A 27,015-nucleotide genomic window follows, 5' to 3' on the forward strand; every position below is an offset into this window, starting at 1 on the left:
CCTGTTTGACGTGTCTGATGCGGCGGGGCAGTAATTTTCTGTATCTCCGGCATCGGGGAGGTTTCTCGCTGAAACACCGATATTTCCAATATGGCAGCGAGAAGTTTAAACCCAAATGTAATATATTAGTGAAAGAAGGTATAGGAATATCGGCTCGGGGAAAACAAATTCACTGCAATCGTTTATCTGCCCGCGGGCAGGCAGGAGTTGCTGCTTGCACTTGAACCCGTTTCGCTGCCCTCAGGTCTCTTCTCAGGCACCTCCCCACTGTAACCGCTACACGAAATAAACCATTTAACGAGGGTACGTAATTAGAAAATCAGGTTTAAAACTCGGGAAGTATTTCGCCGGAGAGAATAAAAGCACAGCGCGTGCTACGAAGTTTATATATTCATCACTTGGCTGTCTCCTTAATTACTCTTCTACTTCTAGGGGAAGAGGGACTCAGGGAAGTCTTTCACCCCGGGGCTGTGAGGGAGGATGAGCGTCCCGTCGGAAACACCCTTCGGTGCCAGTTAACCGGACCGAAGCTGGGAGGTGAATCGGGTCGGGTGCGGGGAATCGTCCGTTTTCTCGCAGCGGCGGTGGGGGTCTCCGTTTCTCCCCTGCCGCCGTGCGTGCACCGCGCCCGGCCAGCCCAGCAGCCGCCGTACCGCGAACTGGCCTCCCCCGCGGGGCATCTTACACACTCGTGGGTCCCCGTCGGGGAAACGGGGGGGGAGGGGGGGGCGGAGGGGACGGACGGGGGGGACGACACGACACAAACCGGCGGCGCATCCTCCGCGGACCAAATAAATATTCAACTACCTCAAAATTGCCTGGGGCGCGTAAAAGGCGATGCGCAGCCGCCCTCGGGAATCCGTTCCCCCAAAACGAAGAAAGCGGGGTGCAAGTGGCGGCGTGTGGAGGGTGTGGGTGTGTGGAAAGCCCTCCTCCCCCCGCAGCAAGAGCGGGGCCCGCGGGGCGCTCCGCCACCGCGGGCGGGCGGGCGGGCGGCTGCCTGCTCCCGGTCTGGGCTGCTCCGCCGCGGCGGCGGGCTAGCTTGGGGCCGGGGGCCCCTCTCTCGCTTGGCTGCACACCGGGCGTTCAGGCTGAAATACTCGTTTGATATAGTGCGGTAATCCTTTTCTCATATTTGATGGGAATGTTTTCCACGTCCTAGTATTTGACAACATCTCCCCACAGGGCCAGGTTCGCATTTATGTTAGCAAAACGTCCCCTGCCTGAAAGTCTATTGTAACCCAACACCTGACAACCCCGGTTCCCATTTCTGCTCGCAGAAAAGGTTTATTCAAGCACATAATGGGATCCCAGCAGAAAGCTTTTCAGAAGAAGGGGCTATGGTAAACTGCACCACATGAACTCCGTTTCCAGGGCTATTAAGCTTTTAATTGGAAAATAGCAGAGGAAATTTCAAGGTGACTATAACGTGTTAGCAGTTAGCGCCCAGAAGAATAGACTGGAAGAGAATGAATGTGCGAAACATATGCTCCAAATAACATTTAGCGGAAAGAGCCTGGCTCCGCTAAAGAGCCGGGCTTTCCGAGAAAGAAACGCCGACGGACCGGGCAGAAGCGGGGGGGAGCGCTGGAAAGCCAAAATCGGCCCGAATCCGCCGGCCTTTCGCTCCTTTTCGATGCGGAGTCTTCTGGGGGGAACGCGGCGCTGCCGCCCAGATGCCGGGACCCGCCGGGAGCCGCGGGTTTGCTGATGCCTGCACTGCTCTAAAATCAGCATTTAGGGAGGGGGCGTTCGCGGAAAACTGGGTTACCGTTGCGGGTGGGGCGAGTTGCGGGATGGGTTCCAGTTACAGCTCGTCAAAACTGCTTTTAGGCAATGCCCGCGTTACAGAGAAAAGGCAAGGGAGCAACTTATCCACGATTTGCCAGTCGGAGAGTTATTCCGGGTGGCTCTGAACGTCCGTGTTGTCACATAATAAGGAGGGAGAGTAGCACATGCCCGCCGCGCTGGGCTGCGTGGCCGGGCATCGCCCTGGAGGGGGCCGAAACTTCACGGCAGACTTCGGGGAAGGATGCGGATTCCGCACAGGGTCACGCAAACCATCAATAAAAGCTGCCCGGCGAGCAGCGAGAACGCGTTTTTTGAGAGGAATAGCATTCATAAAGGTCACTGGTTACCAGCCAGCTAGAGGTACTTGCGAAGAGGGTGACTTGCAGTGCGGTGGAAAAGAAACAAGCCAAAAAAACCCCAAACCTCACCCAAACAAAAAAGAAACCAACAAAAAACCCCAAACAAAAAATACAACACAACAACAACAAAAAAAAACCAAACAAAAAAGCCCGTGAAAACTCTCGCGGGCTCCCTGCACACCTCGCCAGCCCTGCTCGGAAGATCCCCAGAAGGGGAAAGGCTGACTGTCCTGCGGGGGTAGGCAGAGAGCCCCCACGGCCACGCCAGGGTCCGCGTCCCCCCCTCGGGGCAGCCGGGCCACCCACCCACCCACCTCGGGCCGGCGCTCCCGGCTGGAGACGCTGCCTCCCCGAAGGAGAGAGCTTTCCGAGAGGGGAGCACCCCACATTTCCCCACTCCTGGCGGGCCGGGTCATGCGGGCATGTGCCTCTCGGCGATCGTCCCCCCCGTTTTCCCCCGCAAGTTCCCTCTACGCTGGATCTGATTTTTTACTCAAAACTTCGCGCTCCAGGCAGGTGGGGATTCACTCCCCTGCCCTCTGAAGGATGATTCTTGTCCTCCTCACGACTTATTGCCCCCGCCCCGGCCACAAACCGGGCCCCACAACGGTCGAGATAAAGCCGCAGTGGGACGCGCATCACTTTTTGTTTTATCTTTCAACCCCCCAGCCACCCCCCGGGAGCCGCAGCGGGGCAACACCCGCCTCGCTTGCTCCAAGGGCTGCTCCCCACGGGGCACGGCGGGCAGCATCGGGCTCAGGCCGTCGTCGTCGTCGGCTTGTAGGCATCATCCCGAGGGGCGCGGAGCCCCCAGTGTCGCCCATGCCCCCCGGCAGCGCACCCCGCCTGGCCGCGGCCGTCTCCACCGGGGCAGCGTGGCGTGTCCCCCCCCGGAGGGTGCACCGGGGGACGGGAACAGACCCGTTCCTCCTGCCTTGCACCGAGGCCGGGCTCGAAGAAAGCAGAAACGGCTGGGAGCACCGACCGGGGTGATGCTCGTACATCCCTCGGTATTCCCCTGCACCCAAGGGGAGCGGGAGGGGGGGGGCAGGGAACCGTGAAACGCCCCCCGTAAATTATGAAACTAGATTTTAATAACGCCCAAGGGCTGACAGGGAAGGGGGGGTAGTGGCGCGCCCGCCGCCTCCGTCCCGGTACCGTCTCCCCGTGCCCTCCCGGCGCGCCGAGCGCTGGCACGGCGACGGCAGCGGCAGAAGGGCACAGAGCCGCGGGAGCGGGCTGACAAGTGTGATAAAATGATCTTCCTTAACTAAACTCGTAAAGCACTGGGCAATAAAACTCAATCTTCTGTAAAATCCAATTAAGTCATTATCTGACTGATTGTATCTTTAATTGAAAACAGAAGTGACAGTAAATTTCTGTGATATATCAGGATCAATCGATACCGCTATACGATTCAGCCTCAAGAAGTGATTTATAATGTCAAACCTATATAGGTAACTCCACATTATTCTCTCTAAAACCACTGGTGGATGAAATTAAGAGTAAGTGCATTTAATAAAAAACAAGATGGTCAGGTTATTGATTACAACAGATGGGGGTGAAATCAAATAGATGTTTTCAAAGCACAGAGCGAAGAAAATACAAGTAATTTCTTTTTTTCTGTTTTAATACAGCTCACCAAATATACACACAAGAAAATTCAGTCATCAATAACATTTTTATTTCAGGTACAGCCGCAACTACAGAGAACAATGAATTTTTCTAGACTAGTTTCATTTCGGGTCGGCTTCTGTAACGCAAGAAAAGAACACCGTAAGCCATTTTTAACAAAATAACAAACACGGAAATTCGCAGTAACTTTTCAGAGACTTATTTACTCGCAGTTTAGATTGCAATCTAAGGCAAGGCACTCAACTGTAATATGCAAAATATGTTAATTTGGCGACATGAGAAGAAAATGCCCGGAGCCGAGCAGCAGCATTAGCCTAAAAGGAACCATTAAAAATACATAACGGGATGATGTTTCCCAGAGATGGTTTATCAGCGCACCCCCACCCACCACCCACCCCTTCCCCTCCCTCTACGAAGAGGGGCGGGCGCAGGACACTCGGGTTATCTGGGCTCCCGCTCCCCCGAGCCCCTGGCCCGCATCTCGGCGACGCTCTCTCCGCCTCTGCCTTCGCCCCGACGGCGAAACCGGCACCGGCCCGGGCGGCGGGGAGACCACCCCGACGGCCACAGGGAAGCCGCCATCCCGCCCCGCACCTGGAAAGAAGAAACCAAACGACCCCCCCCATACCACCACCTCCTCCATCCCCCCCCGCCCCCCTCCCCGCCCCTACCCCCTACCCCCCGGCAACCCCCAAGCAGAACAAGCAGAACTGTGTGAACGCTGCTGCACCGCCCTGCCCCGGGCCAGGACCGCCGCGCCGCGCCGAGCCGTGCCTACTCGCCGCCCTCCAGGACGGGGCTCACCGCGAAGGCGCCGGGCTCCGGGGGGTGCTCGCACTCCAGCTCCCCCTTGGTGCTCTCGCTGCTGGACAGGCACCCCAGGCCGGAGTCTTGGCTGCTGGGCGGCGAAAACACTGCGAGTTGGGGGAGGGGGAAACAGAAAGAGAGAAAAAACACAGCGCCTGAGATCATCTCCCACACCCCGACCAGAGGGGAACCCACGCGGGTCTTCCCTCCTCGGGAAAAGGGGCGAGGGGGTGTCCGTCCCGCCGCATGGTGGGGCGCCGGCATCCCTCCTCCAGCCATGGTGAACGCAGCAGGAGCAATGAAGGGGTGAAACAACCTCAGGAGTAGGGGGCGCTACCCCTCTGACCCCCCAGAAACTAACCAGCCTACAGACCTAAGGCCCTGCCTCGGGCAGCCCGAGGTTAAGGCCAAATATTAAAGAATTTAAAAATAATATAGCGCTAGGAACGGTTGCAACATTGCAATTTGCAGTAGATACAAAAACCAAGTAAAAGGGTCTCTGACCTTCCTAACCTTAGATGAGTTGAGATCCACCCCCAACACTCCCTTCCTGCCTACCGTGAATATAATTAAGGGGAAGCTGCAGTGGTAATTTCTCTCCTCATTAACTTCCTGATTGGTTTCAGGCTCAGGATTCCGGCGGGCGGCAGTTTGTCACCAATTCCAAATGGCCAATCGTTAATACTAATGTTTGTGTAACTAACTGCCAGCATCTGCCACGGCTTCTTGTACAACAATAATAGTGAAAGGGTAACATTAGTGCTTCCCGTGTTAATTCAGATTCTGTTCATCAATAGGAAAATCTATGATGTAATTAGCAAAATGCATTGGTAGTTGAGGCAGTCGGAGGGAACTAAATCATGGCGGTAGCTCCATGGGCCCCTGACACCTTAATCATCAATAGTTATTATGTTCTGGATTTTACTGTTTAGTAGAGAATATTACCAGGCTGTGATCTTTTAAAAGAGAATATTGTTTACAACCATTGCTTTTTTTTTTAGAAGCCATGATGAATCTAGTAGAAGTGTGCAAGAACAAGGAATGCAGAGTTGAGGCTTAAAGTCTGTCCCCAAACTGCACCGCTGTGGTTAAGTGAGCAGCTCCTCCACACTTGAGCCCTGGGTGCTTGCAGGCTCTGGGGACTTCCAGCACATCTGAAGTTCAATGAGAAAGAAAAGGTCTGGCTTGACTTTCACTGCCAGCCAAATCCAACTGGATTCAAGGAAAGTAAACAGCAGCCATCTGGGTTTACCCCATCACTAGGAAAATGAGAAACACTCTTAAAAAAACACCAAGGTCCTATTTCTGTAGTATCATATGTTTCTGCAGTAACTTCCATTTGCAGTTCAGCTTCCTGATTTGTTCTTATTTTAAACATGACACTGGCTACCACAAGATGGAAAAGACATTATGGAGTTGAGGTCTCATGTATCATTTTCACGTACTTTTCCTGTGACTAGATAAAACGGCAATTTCTGTTACTTTCAGAGTTTTGTCCTTTTTTTGACATTGCAGAACCTGGCTCCTTGATTTCATACAAGTCTCTCCTTTGATGGATGTAAGGGACAAGTAAGGCTTTAACATCACCCTGCCAAAGCAGACTCTACTCTTGTCTTTTAGACCTGACATAAAACTTTTCTTTTTTTAACCTGATGAACGGGATATTAGCCCCAATACTACATTTTCTCCTAGCTAAAAGACAAAGAAAAGAATGCAGCGCTTAGGTACGAAGGAGTAATAACGTAGTCAAGGCAACTTACAGCAGTTTTTAGACACCCAGCAAATGCTGCTAATGGTTTAATGACACAGAATGAGGAATCTGGGTCTGGAGCACCACGTATTCCTCTGCTCTGTGGGCCCGAATAACCATTGGACTGCTGGAGGAGGGCACCGATTTGCAACTAGAGCAGGCTAGAACGTGCTGTTCTAGCACGTTGGGTAACCTCCAGTTGGGAACAACTTTTGTAGATTTTCATTTTTTTTAGCCCACCAATCCCGAAACCCAGAGGCGCCGCAGGATCAGAAACGCTCCTTGCAGGCTGCAAGAGCCAAGCTCTCTTCTGCCATGAGAACATACCAAGTAACTCCTGATGCTGTATTTCCCACCTCCGCTTTTCAGCATATAAGTGGGGTTGATGGTGGAGTCCAAGGAGAAGTCATATCTCCTCAGTGTCTGGATGAGTATGCAACTTGTCTTTCCACTTCACTTCCTCCGCTAAGACTGTGCTTGAGATTTCATCACTGCCTATGAGCTCCTAGGACTTGACCCAGATGCAAACATGTGGGTTAGGGAAAATGAGAGGAGGAACACTTCTGCTCCTGTGGAAGTGAAGCTGTCTCACCCGTTGAGACAGGCCTGCAGCACAAGCATACTCATCGGGTGGCCCTGTCTGCACCACACTCCCATGATCTGAAGCACACACCATACATTATTTCAGGCGAGTAACTTGTTGGAGTGGCTCATGCTTTGACTACTGCAAAATGACAGAACAGAAATGCTCTGTAGGTCCACACCCCAATAGCAAAGGGGAAATCACCTGCAGAAAATGCAGCAATCAGCACCTCTCCTGACGTGTGCTGGAGACCAGGTCCTCAAAGGTCGTTCAGGGCCTTAGTTTTTCCCTGCTAACAACACAAGCTTTGGTTTGATCTGGCCTTATCTAGCATCAGGAACCGTCTCTTTCTCCACGAGGTGCCTTGCATTATGCAGTAAATGAACAGTAGTGTCGCTTCAACGGGGCTGGCTGGCTCAAGGGCTCAGCTCCCTGACTCTGAAACCTCATTCTGCTCTGATTTAGCAAAGTCCAGTGTGTTAAGATTTAGGACATGCTGTAAGGAATCTTTGTGTTCCCAGGCTCCAGGGCAGAAGCACGAAGGAAGCGACTGGGGTTGAAAGGGGATATTTTTTTGTTTACTCCTGAGTAGCCAAATGGGCAAGAGGCTTATTTATTTTAAAGGATTTGTTAATATTTTTAGTGTGCATGTGCCTGGAGTGATGGAAAGGCCCACTTTTAAATACTGAGATCTATAAATCTCTGTGACAAACTTACAGAAATATTTTTTCCTAAATGGAAAGAAAACCCACCCAACATGCATGGATGTTAAAACCCTGCCACAGCAAAACTGCCACTTTGTTTTATATTTTTCCAGCAACTCTAGGTTATAAACCTGGGAAATAACACAGAGGGCAACTTTTTTGGCAGACGGACACCCACATCTGTTTCTTAGGAGCTCAAGTGGAGGCTCCTAAGCCTTCTTGACCAGTGGAGCTCCACCAGTCTCCCAACAGTTCTCATGGGGCATCAGACATCCCGACCGAACTTCAAATGGAAAAGTGTCACTACATGGGAACAGTTCCAGTCACCAACTGGTTGGACTTACAAACCACCTCAGGGTCTGAAGCATTGATCTAAATAACATGGATTTTTTTTTCCACTGACTTCCAAACTGATCACATTTTTGATGGTTAGGCAATTTGGGCTATAGATGCTGGTTTCTGAAGGTGCATAGGGGTATGTAATGACAGTCACATAGATTTTAAAAATAACCTTGCACTACTGAGATATTCTCTCTAGCAGATGAGGGTGCTACTCCTGTATCCAAACCTGCACTTCTTACTCAGATAGACTTCCACAGCAGTGAATGGGAATCACTGAAGTCAAGCAAGGAGCAGTGAGTAGGTGCAATGCTGGTAATAAGAGCAAGATACTCCGATTGGGACTTGTAGCTATAAAAAGGCAGCAAAAAGGAAATGAGCAATTCTGTTCCAGTGTTTTAATCACACAGCAATAAAACGTAGAAATTCCAAGTTCAAAGAAACAAAACCCATGTTCCTTTTGATTTAAGTGTATGAGTTTCATCTGTTTGAGGTTTGCGGCTGATCCTCCCACTGTTGTTACACAGCCCTTATCTGTGTAAATAACAGCACCAGAATTGGGTCTGTGACAGTTTTTAAAAAACATTCCTTAATCTAATTACCTTTTATCCTTGGGAAAGCACCTGAATAGTTTTGGGCTATATGAATCCGAAAAAAATTTGGCTAATATCACACAGGAAAAGAAGCGAGAAGGGATTCCAACCATAAACACAAAACCTTACGTCTTGTGACACTGGAAACCGCATTGACTTTTAACATGAGTGATCCCTGGAATTCAATGGACTGAAAAAAACAATACACTTTCAGTGGTGTGAGAAAGCAGAAGGAAAAGTAAATATTTTCTCGAGTTTACATTTAAAAACCTATTAAACTCTCAACAAGGAGCAATTTTTAAAGATTTAAAGTTGAGAGGTATGAACCATTTTTTTAAAACTCTTTCACCTTCTTTTTCAGGGAAAAGGAAAATAAGTAAGTAAGCCAGTTCCACATGCTGCTAAGGCCCATGCACTTCTTCCTGGTGTGCACACATACGTGTGTGAGCACAACCACGTGTGTGGGATGAAGGGGAGCAGAACCAGACTGCTGCTGGCAGCTTGAGGGTACCAGAGCATCACTAAAGTGTGCCTGGGTTTTCGGTGTGAGGGTGGACAGGAACTGCTTTTCGCGGTACCTTCTCCCCTGCAGCAAAAGCACTCTCCTTTTGTAAATACCACTGGAAATGGATGCTGTCTAAGCACGCAGCAACTTCCACGCCAGGCTCCACAGATCCCATATGAAGTGTCTCAAAAAACAAACAGGCTTGGGAAACTGGTGGCAACCAAACCAAGAAGCAAGCCATGCTACCTGTGCGAAAGGTGGAACAAGAAAGAATGGCGTTGGCACTCTCACCGGGTTACCACCTCAAGGACTGGCACCAGTCTTGGTGCCGCTATCAGACACAGTGGGGTGACTGGCAATGCTCTGAATATAGGCTGGCTTGGTGGCTTGGAAATACCATGGGCCAAATTCACTTTGAAAACACTGCCCAGTTTCCACCCAAGTCAATGGTACTCCGCCACTCCACTGCTCAGATTGACCCCGGAGGGCTGCCTCTACCACCCACTGCCAGCAAACAGCCTGCCACACTACGGCAACTACCATAACACACATGGCGACTGCCTGAGAAAGCATCAGGTCAAAAAACGCAAACCAAATCAGCTAACCAACCAAAAAAAAAACCAAACCCACCAGTTACCACTGCAAGACCAGGCACTCAGAATCAGCGAACCGTCAGAATCATCACAGTTGCTGGCTCAGCAACCAAGAAGAAGAAATACAAAAAAAGAGAGCAAGAGAAAAACAAAGTTTTCATATTGTGGGAAAGCATTAGAGTGGTGAAAAAAATTCAGGGTCTGTCCTGACTTTACTGTAGATCATCATAAGATGGGCAAGATGAAATCTCGATGCAAACACATGCAGAAAGGCCAAGTTAAGTTATCCTAAGCAATCTCCATTCAGTTGCCTCTCACCTTTGGAGTGCTGAACTCTTAATGCACAGAGTTAATTAACAAAAGGTCAAAATGAAAATCTATCTCCACCAAACCTCTCATGAGATTTATTCCTGTGTGAATGCACTATTCGAAAAGATGGAGGACTACTGGCTTACACTAGGGTGAAGAAACCAGCATTAATGGCAGGCTGTTCTTCATAAACCACGCAAGGGAATCAGTCTCATACTCTTGTATTCTGCTCTGTCAACATCTAAGTCACCAGCGGTCAGGAGCCTATGGCTTGATGAGCTCCTGCCAGAAGGCCACAGAGAAGCTGCAAAACCGTAAGAAAATTAAGAGACAAACTTTCATCAGCTGTGTTTTCAAGATTTCCTTCTAACACAAAGATTCGTGTTTTGTAAAGCTGCAGTAGCTCATGTTTTTGAAGGATGTTCACACTTGGGGAATCCCCAACATCTTTTAATTCTTTTGCTTCTACTCTGTGCGAACTAACCTAAAAAACACATTGCCATCTCCTTCTTCACATCTCTCTTGCTCAGGATGAATGCTGGGATGAAATGGTTCCTACTGACTGAGAATTCCTGCCAACACCTGCAAGCGCATAGATGTGCTAAAAATGTTCCATATTGACTGACCTTCTCCTCCTACCCCTTGGGCCTCATCACAGATGAGGACCAGGTGATGGCTCCCACAGAGACAAATTCTGGAAGCCCACCTGAAGCTGAGGGTTTCTGCTCACTGCAGCTGGTCACCACAACATAGCACGTGTACAGCCTTCTTAGAAGCAGTTATGTACAGCAGAGAGTAAGACGAGACATAAGTCTAACAGGGAGGTGGGTAACAAATAGCTACAAGGGGCTAATGAAAACTCAGCTATAGATCTGCCTTAAAACTGATTTCCATGTATTACATATACCAGCTGAAATGTCTGCAATTTTTGCTTTTATCAGTATGTTGTGGACTGTTTTGTGCCAACCGTAATGCAGACCAACTTAGGAGAAAATGGGAGTGGTGCTCCTTTTCTGCTTTGGACGTTATTAACACAAGGGCAACCACTCCGGTTCTAGAAATGTATGTCTGTGGATATTTTCCCGCTGACAAGTTTCAAGAGCAATGAGCAGAGTTGCTTTTCAATGCAAAAATAAAAACAAGCCTAAGGATCTGCAATCAAAACCATGTCCTGTCTGTGTCTCTTAACACAGATATACTATTTCACAGTACAGCCCTTTCCCCCTTCTCAAACACCTACCCTTCTCACTAACATTTAAAGCAATTAGGATTATCTTGGATGCCCACAGTAGGGCACATTCATTGTGTATTTTCAAATAGCATTAATTCTTGGCATTAGGAACTTGGGATAAAAGGTAAAGATCTGAATGGAGATCTTTATTCAGCATGCTTTACCACGGATTATCTCATTCTTTTCCAGTTCATGCTTGTACTTTTAGCAACTAAGAAGGCAGGGCTGTAACTGATGTAATTAGAAACCAGAAGCTGAAGAAAATATCCTCCTGCTGATTCCCTCACCTCTGGCTTTAAATTCTCTTACAATAATATGTGAAACAATCAAACAAGGCTTTCCACTTCTCAGCCACCACCAGTTAGACAGCGAGGGCGCAAAGACGACATGTGGGAAGCATAGGCTTTTTTTTTTGTGAGACTCCAAAACCTACCTTGAAACTATACCAACTCATTACAAAGCAGTGGCCCTAGATGCTTGTAGACACAATCTGGAGCACAGCAGTACTGAAGGACCAACACCCTCTGCTATCACCAGTGCTACAGTCTGCGGCTAACTTGATGTCACTAAGCCACTGCTGCAGGCTCATACTTCTTATGACAACCTCAGCATCACAAGAGAGCTGAGACGAGGTCACAGATTTGAGGTTATTTTTATGTATTATAAATAAATATATATTATTTATATACTGTTACCTGGAAGTAACACTACAAACAAAAGGCACCATGATATAATATCAAAGGCACCTTTCTTTTCTTTCCCTACCATTCTCCAGTCACTTATTTAAAACCAGTGCTGTCCTGTGCACACATTTGTGCAGCAACACGGGGAATTACACCAGAGAACCGGTTCTGCTGCTGAAAACGCAGACTCTTTGGTTTTGAATTGCCAGTACTAGAAGGATGCACACGCCTCTCCTTCAGGCTCCGACTCTGTCTTACCACTACCAGCAGACCTACTTTTGGTGATCCCTGCTTCCCTCAGACATCCATAGTTCGCCGTGGCAGGGCAAACCAAATGGTTTGCATGGTTGGGCTCTAAACCATAGACCAACAATATCTCAAAAAAAAACCAAAACAGCCCAACAAACCATTTCAAGAGTCAAGATTAGACAGCAGCCATGGAAACATATGAGGAGGCATAAATTTCCAGGAAAGGTGTATAAAAAAGTGACTGTGAGAGATGGGGGTATTTGGAGATCTGCCACCAGCTGAGGAGCAGCAAGGAATCTCAGGCGAATGAAGTGATTTGCTTCATCACGTAACAAGGCTGTGACAAAGCTGGGACCTTTCATCTCTTTATTCCTGGAGGTCGGGTACTACTCTATTCCACACACAATGCCGCAGACTGATTCTCCATCAAACAAAGATGTCCCTGGTGCATGCTGTACTCACAAGACTGGCAAAAGACAGAGGCAACTCTGAGGAATAAAATGGACTTCAAATCCACTTTTTGGACCGTTTTTCTTATTCCTACAGTAATTAAGAACTGTTCTAACAACAAGATTAAAACACACACATGTCAATAATTTCTCATGAGAAACACCTAATTATCTTGTCAGCTGCTGGTGTGCATGCCGAAATGTCTATTCTGGGCATTTTATCCTGGCAGGACTGGTTTTGCACAAAGTTGCTGTGCTATGGGGCCAGAAAGCTTGGGACTCCCTAGGCTCTCCTATCGCTGTGTGCAGCAGCAAGGCAGGGATCTCAGCACCCCACGTGCTCCTCCTTGTGCAGCCACCTTCGAAGCCAGATCCATGAAATGAACTGCATTTTTTGAAAAAGACGACCTTTTTTTCATGTGAAAAAGAAAACAAACCATTCCACAGATCCGTGTCAGACGAGGCCACACAACCATGTGAACAGGCAGCAACCTCCGGTGGCAAGGCAAAAACAGCAACAGGCTGCCTACAACTCCAAATCTAGGGACAGGAATCATAGAATCATAAAATAGTTTGTGTTGGAAGGGACCTTTAAAGGTCATGTAGTCCAACCCCCCCTGCAATGAACACGGACATCTCCAACTAGATCAGGTTGCTCAGAGCCCCATCCAACCTGACCTTGAATGTTTCCAGGGATGGGGCATCTACTACCTTTCTGGGCAACCTGGTCCAGTGGTTCACCACCCTCATCATAAAAAATTTCTTCCTTATATCTAGTCTGAATCTACCCCCTTTTAGTTTAAAGCCATTACCCCTTGTCTTATCTCAACAGGCCCTGCTAAAAAGTTCATCTCCATCTTTCTTCTAAGCCCCCTTTAAGTGTTGAAAGGCCACAAGAAGATCTTCCCAGAGCCTTCTCTTCTCCAGGTTAACAAAGGCTATTCTCCAGGCTCACCATTCATGTGAGCCTGTTGAGGGAAGAAGGCAGGTGTCCAGCTGAATCCTCCACTTGTCCCGCTGTGAGTTTTCAGAAACATGTGGTTTCAGCAAAAAACAGTGGGCTGGACTTTCTCCAAAGCAGAAGTTTTTATCAGAACAACTTCCAGCTAGCTCTAAAGAAGAGAATATGGTCTCATCTCTCTGCATCCTACAGTCCCGTCAGGTGTAATTTGGGGACCTCATGCAGATTTTATGGAGACTGCTTGCTGTCCATTTCCTTTGTGGTCTGCACTTTCTTGTATACTGACACAGGCTTTTCCATACATCCCCAGCACCATCTAGCCCACAGACGATGCCACACAGAGGCGACTGAAATGGACATCCCCAGTTGCCATTAACTCGTTTACGTGCTAGTGCAACACAAGAGACAGCTAGTGACCCCCAACTCCTCATCTGCCTCTGAGCATCACTACAATACAGTTGCCTTTGTTTTGGTTGGTGTATATATATTTAAAACCTGTCTAAACAAGAAGTTCCTTGTGAATAAGGATAGCTAGGGAAGGACTTTTTACTAGGGCGTGTAGTGACAGGACGAGGGGGAATGGCTTTAAACTGGAAGAGGGCAGGTTTAGATTAAACATTAAGAAGAAATTTTTCACTGTGAAGGTGGTAAGGCACTGGAACAGGTTGCCCAGAGAGGTTGTTGAGGCCCCATCCCTGGAGGTGTTCAAGGCCAGGCTGGATGTGGCCTTGGGCAACCTGGTCTAGTGGGAGGTGTCCCTGCCCATGGCAGGAGGGTTGGAGCTCGATGATCTTCAAGGTCCCTTCCAACTTAAACCATTCTATGATTCTATGAATAACTACCTTTAGAAGTTTCAATTGTCCTACCTAGAAAATGCATTGCTATTTGCAATAGCTCTGGGAAGAAAATGTTTTTTGAAAAGCAATGGTAACTTAAAAGGAAAGAGTGCATTCAAGGTTCAGGATAATGTTATCAAGCAGCAGAATATGTGGAGAGACAAAAAAAAGGCACAAGGTTTGTCCATTGTGTAGCTATACTGAAGGAAGGAAATAGGATCCTAAGAGCTTTAATAATCACGTATAACTTCTTGGTGTTCAGCACAGAAATCCAAACATAACAGTATTTTGGCTGAATGTCTCTCTGTTCTTGGGTCAAAAAGGCTGTTAATCTTCATTAGCACATCAGGAAAAAAAGGAGTATATCACAGTTTGCACAACACCATGACTAGCTATATAAATGTACATGTTAATTCTGGTTCCCCCTCTTTACATTTTTATTGTTGCCAATGTCACCTTCAATCTATAAAACAAGGATGAAATCCATGCCCATTGTCATCAGTCATAATGCTCAAAGAGTAACCAAATAGCTAACAATGATGACCTCAGCTCTTTCAGGTTTAATGACAGTCTTAATTTTAGAAAATACTGGCTCAGTGCAGAAGTGCCATATCATACAGCTTAAAAGATTTTTTTTGGACATGATTTGCAAGCTTTTGGAAATCAAGAGGTTACTAAACAATCAGAGAAAACTCTAAGTCTAATGAAAGTGATCTTTTATGGTAGATACAATAGATTTTTCACTTGCAAAGAACAGTTTGGGGTTTTTTTAATGCTCTCATCATACAAGCTTCTCTGCTGGGAAGGGAATAAACAAGGACCCACCACTCACACCACACTAGCAAAAGCAGCAGCAGGTTTGTCACTGACTTCAGCATAAGCAAGACTGTACTCACCGACAACTGTGCTCAAAATTGAACTAGAGGGAAGAAAGAAGAAGCCTTATCATTTACATCTTACAATTTAAGCGAATCTGCAGTTTAAAAGGCCCAGAAGGCTTTAAGGTGACTTAATATTACCACGGCATTACCATTTTAAATATTAATTTCAATTTGGAAGCAAGTCAAGTAGATTTGCAGTAAAATGGTTCAACAAGTATTGATGAAATACGCAGCACAAGATGGGTATATGCATGAACAGACTAAAAACGTTGCTACTTATTTTAAAGTGAGATTGATGCCCTCCAAAGTTTAGGAACCTCACTGCAATAAGTCACAATACTTGAGAAAACAGGGACAAAAACAGAACACACAACATTTTTGAGGTAGTCAAATAAGTTAAATGAAGTTTCACACAACATTAGGCTTAAGACAGACCCGCTGCGTTATATTTATATTTATTTCCACGAACACAATAGCATTAGTATTAAATGCAGCCTGTGAAATGCTGGTGCAGCAGAGGCTGGTCCTGCCCTGAGGTGAAGGACCAGCCTCTGATTGCCTGTGTGCCATCAGCCGGAGGGCACCGGCGACACCCAATGATGCTGCTGGTGCTGCCAGCGGCATCTCCTCAGGCCCAGGAGGTCCTGCAGACTTCCCACAGCCATGGCGATGCAGACCTGACGGGGATGGTCTTCAGGATCCTGACAGCAGCAGCCTTGCCAGGAAGGGCCAAACTCCCCTGAGATCACAACGGTCTACAAGCTGTGTGTCAATAGGGCCTAAAAACCTTGGTTGTTTTAGTCTCCTACAAGGGAACTAGGTCACTGCAGCGCCCTTGTGCCACCTTTCTTTACTAAGGCTAACTGGAATGGTGTTGAGTGTATCCAACATCTCTTGCCCTTGCTTGCCACAGTCTGAAGTCAGAAGGTGAACTTTAAATCATGTTTAAGTGGCAGAAAAGGTCTTAAATAAAAAAATAAAGGAATAGATCCAAGTTTTATTATTGTCATCTGTTGTAGAGAAAATTTTAAGACAGGTTCCTTGGTTCTAGTTGGCCAATCCAGACACTGGTGGTTGTGTTGAAGACTGCCTGCCTTCAAGAGGACCACTCCAACGCTGTGTCTCAGTTAATTTCACCAGCACTGGATGCAGCTCTGGTCAATACAAAACTGACTCAATGCCGTAAGGGCAAAAGGCAGGGAGGAGAGAAGGGAAGCAAAAAGCGGAGCTCATCCTCCGCTGCATCACACAGCCCTGCTCTCACCCACCGCAGGCACAGGGTGATGAAGCGGGCAGAGGGCAGGGGCTGCAGGAGCTTGCAGCACGCAGAATAACTGAGTACCTGGTGCTGTTCAGGGTCAAGGCAGGCTTTTTCCCTCCCTTGAAGGATGGGGCAGGCAGGCATCTCTGTCTCCCTCCATACATGTAGCAGACAGGCACAGCAGCTGAATGCAGCAAGAAAAGCAGATGAAGTGATCCAGGCTGGACAGTTAAGAGTCAGAGGTACAGAGGTCAGCCCCGCAGCTGAGGAGGGGTTATTACTTTCAAACTAGGGGCCAACTCACATTCCTCTCTCCTCGGTCCTTTCTAAGTACAGTTCAGGCAGTTACAGCTTCATTTGGGTTAGTCCCCGCAAAAGTATCCATGTAACAGGAATACAACAGACCCCTCTCAACAAGCCAGCGTTGTTTCACCCCAGTGTAGACTCTTTGCACAAACCCACACATAGCATTTATGCCTTGGAAAAATTAAGAGACTCCATCCACAAAATTAAAGTCCCTGGCAAGACCTGTGACTCAGGGAAGAGCAGGGGCAAGATGTGTTGGACACAGCCGGCAGAGATAGCTTTATGAACCAGAAGTTTGTATTTACCCAAGAGAGGGGACAGGAAAAACTGAGACGAGCTAAGTTCTGATTTAGAGTATTTAGGAGGCTTTAAACTGTATTTAAGGGTACACAGGTGGCTCAAATCTGGCTTAGACTGGAATTTATCAAAATGTGTTTTATATAGCCAAACGCCAATACAAAAATCTGCTAAAAAACATCTAGTGTAAACAGTTGTTTCAGGGTGGGAAAGTAAAACACTCCTTGCAGTGTCTGCAACTGCTCTGAGACAGAACTTGAAAGGGAAAATGATTTATAAATGAACAGGAGAGAGAGCTCATTGATTTTTCTTTTTCTTTCATGTCCAGAAAGGAAACAAAACTAGTGACAAACTGGACTAAAAACATTCTTTTACTTTCAGCTGTCTAAGACATGATTAGTGCCATGCTTGGGGTAAATAAACATGCTACGCACAGCATATGGGGTCTGATTCAGACCTTATGCAAACCTTCTACTCGTGAAGCTTAACTGATTTAGCAGATACGGTGAGATAAACATCAGGCATAGAGCTTTAAAACTGCCATTGTAAAATTACAGAAAAGCAGGAAATAAATGCAATGATGTTAAACACCAATCTTAAAGAAGAAACAAACCCACAATTTTTTGTTTTATTTCTAAATGACCCACAGGGAGTCCTACATGGTTTAACTTGGCTCTCATTCTTTCTGGATCATGTATGAAAATGAATCCCAGCAAATGAAGTGTTCGATTCTGAAGATACTTAAAAACTAATCTCCAGATCTCTACAGATTTTTAAGACAAGCATATTTCAAAAATAAATGCCCCCCCCTCATCCCCCAAAGTTTTTCAAAGGTTTTTAAAGTGACCGGTGATACACCCGTCTGTGCCCGGATCTGTGCTCGCATCTTGTCCGACCCGTCGGTGCCAAGCAGGGTAGACCCTTTCGTAGCAGAGGTAGGGTAGACTGCAGAGAAAGGCTATCGGGAGCTGCTGGCATGTCCCTCATGCCATGCCACCGTGCGCATGTGCTGTGATACAACGGGAATGTGCTTCGCAAGTGTGAAATAACACCAGCCCATGGCAGCATCACTGCACACCGGTGGTGCCACCGTCCAGGGGAATCAGTGGGCCACCACCCTGGCAGAAACCACTGAGCCACTTCACATCTTCCCCTTAAAACACCAACAGCACCAAAAGATTAACGAAAATGCTGACACCTTCCTAATTACAGAGGGGAGAGTGTTGTCCCTCTCCTATTCTAATTATGCACAATGTGCAATGCATATGCATTTGTATATGATCTTATTTACACGTGGGGAAGCAGGGAGGGGAAGCAAATACTTTCACAGCATGCAAAACATGCTTCCACCAGTGCAACACAAGTCTGGTATTTTTCCATTTTCCAAGTGAAAAAACACTTTGTCTAAATGGTTCATTGTGTGTTCTCGGTAGAGCAGACCAACAAAATGTCATTTACAACCAGAAAGCAGCTGCAACACTTCCATGTCTGAACTACTTCAACAGGTTTGGGAAGAAGCGAAATATAATTTATTATAGCCTATTTAGCTCTGCAACAATTGCCCTTCAAAACCCGAAGGAGAACAATGTAATTGAACGTACATGCCTTCTTCCCTGCAGAAACCTCAAACACCCTCAGGCAAGAGCTAATACAGATGTAGTACAAGGCATTAAAACAGTGCTGGATGCTGCAGCTAGCAATTACCCTGGTATTTAACCAAATCTATCGCTCATCAGGAAAGCGTTTAGTGCAGTAGTCGGAGCGAGACAGGCTGACACGGAGCACAGCTACTTAACTGTCCCCTCCAGCGATTACACTTTCTCAACCTGAGAGTCATGTCAAATTAAACAACTACACATTGACTTTTCGCTTCTATAAACATTAAGGTATGATTGACAACTCCTGGATCCTGTAAGACAGTCATAATAATCAGCCAACACACAGAGTTAGCTTATTTGTCGTGTGGTTTTGTTTTTTTTTCCCCTCTATTCTGAGCAATTTCCTCCTGGACTATTTTTACAGTGCTCCATAGATACGTTTGCTTTGATTCCTTGCAGGGTCACCGTAACAAAACGCCACCCCCACCACAAGACCTTCATATATGTGTGGGAAAGTAACTAAAATTAAGTCACTCAACTTGGCATACAAGAGCCCTTTTTTTTTTTTTTCCTTTAGTCCTGGCCAGCACTTACCCATTTAACTCAAATTTGGAGACGTCTGAACAGCAACAACTGGATGCTAGCACTACACTAAATGCTGTTAATATGGCACCTTTCTGGAGTATTTTTGCCAATTTCTGCCCTGACTCCTGGAATTTTCTTTCGATCTACAAACAGCAGACACTGCAAGAGGAACAAGTCACCTGCAAGAGTGGGAAATTAAATGACACACTCTACGATAGCGTTCTGAATAGGCCTCAGGCTTCCTAGGGCTAGTACAGCACCCCTGTGTCAAGGCACCACTTACTATACACATCTGAAGACTGCAGCTTAGTTACTAGAAACCGAACAGGTACATAAAGCAGTCAAGGTTGTGAAATACGTCCCTTTGATTTTATATGCAACATTCTGGCGCCTGAAACCACTATGTTATAAGTGACAGCTTTACTCTCCACCCCTCTAATTCAAGCCACAAGAGTAACATAAAAGATGCCCAAACTTTCCCCTCTCAAAATAAAAGGAGAAAGTAAAAACTAATTTCATAAATAACGCTCAACGCATCTACCCTCTCACCCCACATCATCCCTAAGAAACCTCACTGGATCCTTTATAAAGCCTCTGGTAAAGAAGCAAGTGAGATTAATACCGTATCATTAAGATAATTATGAATAGGAACAAATCTAGAATGCTACTCGTATGCCTGGAAGCCTCCTTATTTACGTGATGAGTGGATCTGAAGCTTTACCTTCATACTGCCTGCAGCAGACTGAAAGGTAAACTTGACAGTGTTAGGGTTTTTTTAGAAAACCATAATAAATCAACTAAATCAGTAACAATAAAAACATTGTGGAAACTGTTCTGAGTTAGAAAAGTACGGTTTTACTGCAAGATTAGCACTCAAAGCAAAAACAATTACAGGACCTGAAAACAGCTGAGGAGGACAAATGAAGTATAGTTATCTCTCCTCTCTGGTAGTACCAACTGCAGTCCCACTCCTTTTTCCACTTCTGAACTATATTTAATATCTGAGCACAGGTCTGAGAAATCTAAAATTAAATATAACAGTATTTCAAACATCCCATCTCTCCCTCTGGCTGAAAAGCCAGGTAATAATAAAACCAAAAGACTTTGGTGAAGAGTCCAGGACATGCCGGTTCTGTTTCAAACACAGAGGACAAAGCAGTCACAGCACTAAAGACAGTGAAATAGAACTTAATTTCCAGGTTTTGCAGTACAGCACTGAAATAACAACACCACAGGAAGCACTTAAAAACTTTGCCAGTCTATCTCCAATCTTTTCTTTCATTCCTTTTTAATCAGTTAACTGCCACCAAAGAACCTAACGTCCACTAAAGCAAGTTACCTTCCTTGTCTGTGGGCCAACAAACACAGCATGCCTTCTACTTCATGTGGTTATTACTGTTTAATCCAGGGATATTTCTCAGACTACCAAATCCCCAAGAGACCAGATTTATCTTCAAAGACTCATCCTCTATTTACTCATACCAAAAATGTCTTGGTTATATTTTGCACTGACTCCCTACTTATGTAATTGGACAAAGGCACCTACTATTTTGTCTTATTCTCAATGACCTCATGTCCACACTGCAGCTGAAGGGACTCAAACAAGCAGGGAGAACATCTTTCATTCCAGCACACAGCCAGACGTACCAGTAACTTTTGAATTTTTTTTTTATTTTAAGCTTTCTGAGTAAATGTGCTCCAAATCTTCTGCTCAGAGTTGCATCTCCCCAGCTCCGGGGACATTCACACCCAAAAAGCAAAAATAAAACAAACAAACAAACCCATCCAAACCAAAACCCAGCAACGAGCCTTAGCTCTGTTTCGGTGGTCACCAGTCAGCTGCATCATCTCTACATCTCAGAAGCAACCTTCTCCAGCTGAGCTGCTGCCGGAGCGCTCTGCCTCACCGGAGCTCGGCTGCCCACAGGGTGCACCCACGCACAGCCCCGTTCTCCCACAGGCAGCACATCAGCTGTGTGGGACACACTCACCTCACAGGTCCCCCGGCATTGCTACTGAGAAATTCAATGTTAGCATCTCCTCTAGCAACCCTACCAAACATCCAATTAACCTAAACCCAAAATTCCTTAAGAAAATTCCCACTCTATATTTCTAGCTGGGAATCATAAAAATTCGATATTCTAAGAACTGTATTCTGTATTTCAACGGTATTTTTTTGAAAATAAAAGGCTACTTCGCTGAAAAGCCAACGCTAAAATGCAGCACTTAAGGAAATACTGAAATACTTTTAAGAAATAGCATAAAAATAAGACAGGGTCCCATCACTGAAATCTGTATTTGACCATATACAGTGTTTGTATACAGAATGTGCGCATAGCATGTGTGTATCCATATATCCATGTATATATATCTCTCTATCGATATAGGCACCCACACACAAGTACAGGTATGTGTAGATTATATATATTATATATATAAAGCTAACTTTCAGTCCTCAGAAAACAAAAGCTATCCCCATATAACAGCCAAATTCCTACATAACTCAATTTCGACATCTCATCTGGTGTGAACTGCACTCATTCCTAGTGTAAACCCCAGCGCGCTCTGCAATGATATACTGTAATGTCACATCGCAATCTGGATTTACTATAAAGGGCTGCTGACGAGTTTCAGAGCAGTAAACATTGCTGCGAGGTGTATTTCACACTGAGCTGGTTTTTATGAAGAACACTTCACCGCCCAGCCACGGCACCCAGATGATGAATGGTGAAAGATGCATGACAAGCTTCATCATTGTTTGTAAATCTTAACTGTTCCTGCTCACTAACTCTGCAGGCAATTTTCAAAGACAGCGGCCGACAGAAGGACAGCACAGCTTTCCTGAAGGTTATTCAACTTGTACTTGGCCTAAGCTATGCCTGCGAGGAGCACTGGAAATAAACTCATCGGTTACACTGAAGCATAGAATTAAAAAAAAACATTTGGCGGGCAGGCATGCTAATGGCTGGTAAATTAAGAAAGCCCATGAAGTAGCCTTGGTACCCACCCCCCACCCTGCCCTGCAGGGTTACATACATCACGCTCAGGCGACATACCCTGGTATTATTTACACATGCAATATAAATATGCATATTTATAAAACGGGGACGAATGAATGATGGGCTGTCTGCGCGCACAACACGGTTCCACTGTATCTGCTGCAGTTACACAGCGCTCGACCGTCCCCCAGCTCCTTTGCCCACCGCTTGTAGGAGAGCCACTTCTGTTCTCTTCTGTCAGGAGTTTACCCTTGCGACAGGGTGCAATGCACAGAGAAAGGAAACTACTCACGGCACGCGACCACGGCAGTGGGGAGAGATGTTACCCTTCCTTGTGTTCCCTGAGATCATTCTGGCGTGGGGCAGCACCACGGACTGCAACACCCTCTTGCAAAGAGTCACCATTTGGCTCATCGCCTCCCGGCTCGAGGCGAAGCCAGTCCACAACGCCCTGCACTACACAGCCTTAGAAATACTGCCTTTTTCTTTCCATTTATCTTTTATCTGCTTTTCTTTAGGGACCAGTAGCAAAGCCTTCTTTTGCTAGAGTTTCTCATGATCTGCAAAGGGTTGGTAATGGGAATGCCTTTTATAGGCAGAAGGGGCTGCAGAAGCCTTAGCTCTGCTGGAGACTCTCGCCCGAGCTGCAAAGCTGGCATGACCTACAAGATGCTCTACACAGACCCTCACGCACAAAATGTGCTGAATACGGAGTGAGTTCTCTCTGCTCTTAACCAGTCAAGCTACGAGGATGCAACTGCACATTAATGCAAAGCAAAGAGGTGAGCAGTACCACTGGTTTGTTACAATTGCAAATCATGCCCGGGTAAGCACACCGTTATCACCACCACTTTCCTGACAAGATGCCTTCGTTTGTTTTATCATTTTATGCTGAGGTTTGTTTTACTATTTCTATCAATTTCCGCTTGCAGTAGGAAAAGTTCCATATCTAGAGGTAATAAAGCCAGAGTGTCAAACCCACACCACGTGTAAAAGGAAGTACCTCAACTGATGTTGTGGATTTTTTCAGCGGAGAATCCAACATCCTTTAAAGTGTGAGGAAAAAACCCACACACCCTCACCAGCTGAAGTAACATCCTCCATCCCACACAAAGAGCAGCTCAAACAAGCAGAAAATAAGTCCAGGGTCACAGTGGGTATAAACCACTGGTCTCTGACATGTGGCTCTAAAATGCTCCCAACTGCAAGAGGGACTGAGAAGAAACCTCCTTCTAAAAAAGGTAAAGGAAAAAAGAGAAGGTGTCTGGGGAAAGCAATCAAACAGAGCCATTACTTTTCCCAGAACAACACGCCAGCAGGGGCTTGCAGAGAGATGCTGATGCCTGGCATGGGACCCAGCACGGCCATGTGCGCTCTGCAGCGTGCCGTCAAGGTGGCACCACTTGCCGTGGCCCCTGCTTGTTGCTGCACCCTCAGCGAGGGCCAGTGAGAGTGAAGGGTGCACGTCAAAACCCGCTGTTTTCACAGCTGAGTTGATGGGACACCAAAAACTTCTTTTCATAGAAGAAAACTTAGAAAAGTAAAGATTTTGGCTGTGGGCTTAAATTTATTGTCTTGGATCCGCAGCTGCTGTGGCTCACTGTATCCTGTGATTTGATCTGATCTGATCAGTGATCTTGATTTTGCCCAGAACAGAAGGACCTTCCTTAAATCCTTGTTTTCCCAAACCAATCAATGCCTGCAAGCCTGAAACATTGCCTTGAATTTTAAAAACCCTGCACCCTTTGATCCACACAAAATATCATAGCGTGGATAAATACAGGCCATGGCAAAAATCTTTCTTCCACTGCTCAACAACTGCATGGGCTGACCCCCTTCTGGGTGGACATGGTTTTGCTGGTGTGGGTGGATGGGATCCCACAGCACCTCCTGAGGCTTCAGGCCATCCCGCTCTCTCTTGCTAGGGCACCAACAAACAAAATCATTCACAAGTAGTTTTCATAATAGCATTCCTCCTAGAGGACACTAAAGCCTCACTCCAAAAATGTCTCTGTTTCTACAAAAACAGGCTTGGGGGAAAACCAGCAGAAATACAGCTTGTTCAGCTCCTGCGGCAGGACCAGCAGCTTCCCCCAGAGCAAACAGCAAGGGCTCATCAGCCGTCCTGGCATGAATCAGCGCAACTCATGAATCAAATGCATAATTCTGCAATTGCCGACTGACAAGTCACTTTGCTGCACCTATTATTTTATTTCTGTGCGCTTCTGAGTGAGTGTAACATAAAGGTTGCACTTAGTGAAGAAACTATGAAAATAAGCCTTTTAATAAGGAATAAACTGAAGCAAAATGGGATGTAAGCAAATGCTTACATTAATTTCTTTTCAGGAATTCCCTTCTGTATCAATCAAACCTCATAAAGTTATTTTAATATTGGTCAAATCGTCAGCAATCCAACCTCATTTAGAACACAGACCAATAATTTACAAAAAGGCTTCAAGACACAGAAAAATGAGCTGCTAGAGCTAATACTGAATACGCCTCACATTCTCAAATGTATTTCGATAGCTACTGTTACAGCTAATGAAACGATGAAGTATGAATGTCACAAATCAGGATTAGCAACTTGCTTGCTTTAAAAGATAAACAAACCCCCAAGCCCAACAACCGCCTAGTCTGCTAAGCCCAAAATTCAACTTTTTATTCAAAATTAAAAGGGCATGTTAAAAGGGCACTTGCCTAAAAAGGTCTGTAAAATGTTGCAATGCCCATGCACAACCAGCAGTGGAAACCAAGGCCCAGAAAAAGGCAGTTTAACATCTGCTCGCCATCCTCATGAGTGCCTGAGGGAAGGTACACACAGCCTCAGCATCGGGGACTGTACAGCAGCAATGAGAATGCACAAAAAAAGATTAAACAGTTGTGCAAAGATCAAGTGACTCACTGGAACTGACTGTTCAAGATCTCCAGATTTAGATGATTACCCTTTACTTTCTTATCTTACTTAAAAATTTACTTGTGGAGGTTTTATGTAAGAGAGATAGTGGAAAACACCATCTGGAGTTTCAGCAAACACTGCTTGCTCCTTCCTCACTCAGGATAGCCTACTCCTGAAAAAAGGTCACTTTTTAAGCAGAAGATGCACAGATAGACACACACACACAAAACACACAAGCTAAGTATTGCTGAACTCTTATCAGTTCTAGGAGGAAAAGTATATGCTCCCCACATATTCTACTGCTGAAACCCCCTCAAATTCAAGATGTATTTCTGCTGGTGCTCTACTGAAGAGGTGTGTAGAAAAGGAGTGGAAGTGATACCTCTCAGGCTTGACAATGCCCAGACCCCAAAGGACTCCAGCAGTAACTCTTCAGCTTACACTGATGGGAGGAAAACTTTTTTCTGCTCTTTGGGATAATTTCTTAGCCATACCAAACCAACCTGCTTTGTTGCAGTGCCATCCGTGCAGCTTGAACACTTGCAGAAGGCAGTTCAGGTTTGAGGACATGGTCTCAAAGACCTTTTGCATACCAAGACCTCTCTGATCCCGCAGCCAGGTGCCACCTGTGGCTCTGGAGCGTTACTCTTCCCTTGCATGGCATTTCAAGGGCTCAGGTTCATGCAAAAATACTGTATGTAGGAAACCTCAAAAAGGAGTGCAACTTTGGCGCACAGTAACCCGGTCTGAAAGAAACATCCGACCTCTTGCGTGTGTTTCTATCGCATGCAGCATTCCTCGCATTCCAGCGATGCTTTTGCCAAAATGAAACTTTTCGTCTTAAGCCGGGGGACTGTTTCCAACATACTCTTTATTGTGAAACCACTGGAAGGGGCTCTTTGCAGAGCAGCTCCAGTTTGGGCGGTCTTCTCCAATAGCTCAGCACTGTTCTCCATACAGCATCCAAGCAGAGAGATGCAAGGGTGAGTCTTAAATGCAGACCCTGGAAAAGTCTGTGCTGCCTTGATTTCCACAACTATAAAACTGGGGATACCAGTTATTCAACTTCTAGAAAGGACTGTGAAAAAGTGTTTTGAAAGTGTTGAAAGCTGTTCTGCTGACAAAAAAAAAAAAAACTGTTATCAGAAATGTTCTCCTTCATAAAATGGTGTTTGAGGATTTATACAAAACTGTTGACCTTTTCTGGATCAAATGATCAGAAAATGATTAAAATGATCAGTTTTTCTTATTTGTGTTTGGGAGGAGTGTCAGGCTCCTGCTTTATGCTCAAGCTACAAATACAGCACTGCTCCAGTGCTTCATTACTTGTGTTTCCCACTATCCTGACACTTGGACAGAAAAATAAAAATTCAAATCCACTCAGCAACTAGAGCAACATTTTAAATGCAAGGCGTCTCCTTCACCACGAGCACAGACACACAGAATAATTATCTCAACATTTCACATAATAACAACAAAGAGGGGGTTTTATTCCATACCAACTCTAAGACAATCAAAGGTGCCTGCAAATAAAGGGATGTTTCTCCTTTGCATCCTTCTATTTGAATGTTAAATTTTTCTGCCATTGTCCCAAATCTGGAAACACTCCCATACCAATAAGGAAATACTCAACTTCTACTCAGTGGAAACAGGACCCAGAGTGAGGCACCCAGTCCTTATCCAAGCACGTGCGTTCCTGCTCTCTCAAACCAAGGTCTTCTGCAGGTATTTCATAAATCTAAGTGTAGGAGGGGCTGATTGAAAATCAGTGGAAGGTGTCATCCAGCTCTGGGCAGTGATCCAATCCTGAAAAAG

The 27,015-nt window shown here is 46.0% G+C and overlaps 1 protein-coding gene across 1 annotated transcript in view; it reads right to left on the bottom strand.

Annotated features, from left to right (window-relative positions):
• Window positions 1-4,559: 4,559 nt before the first annotated feature.
• The window catches only part of DMRT1 (doublesex and mab-3 related transcription factor 1), a gene marked incomplete at both ends in the record, with an annotated part of 59,932 nt that continues 37,476 nt past the window's right edge, over window positions 4,560-27,015 (bottom strand). Inside the window, one exon of the mRNA XM_082497445.1 lies at window positions 4,560-4,699. Coding sequence (XP_082353571.1) covers window positions 4,560-4,699 — 140 coding nt within the window. The remainder of the gene's footprint in view (window positions 4,700-27,015) is intronic.

The sequence above is a fragment of the Vanellus vanellus genome (assembly GCF_965231255.1).
Source record: "Vanellus vanellus genome assembly, chromosome: Z".
Taxonomy (NCBI): domain Eukaryota; kingdom Metazoa; phylum Chordata; class Aves; order Charadriiformes; family Charadriidae; genus Vanellus; species Vanellus vanellus.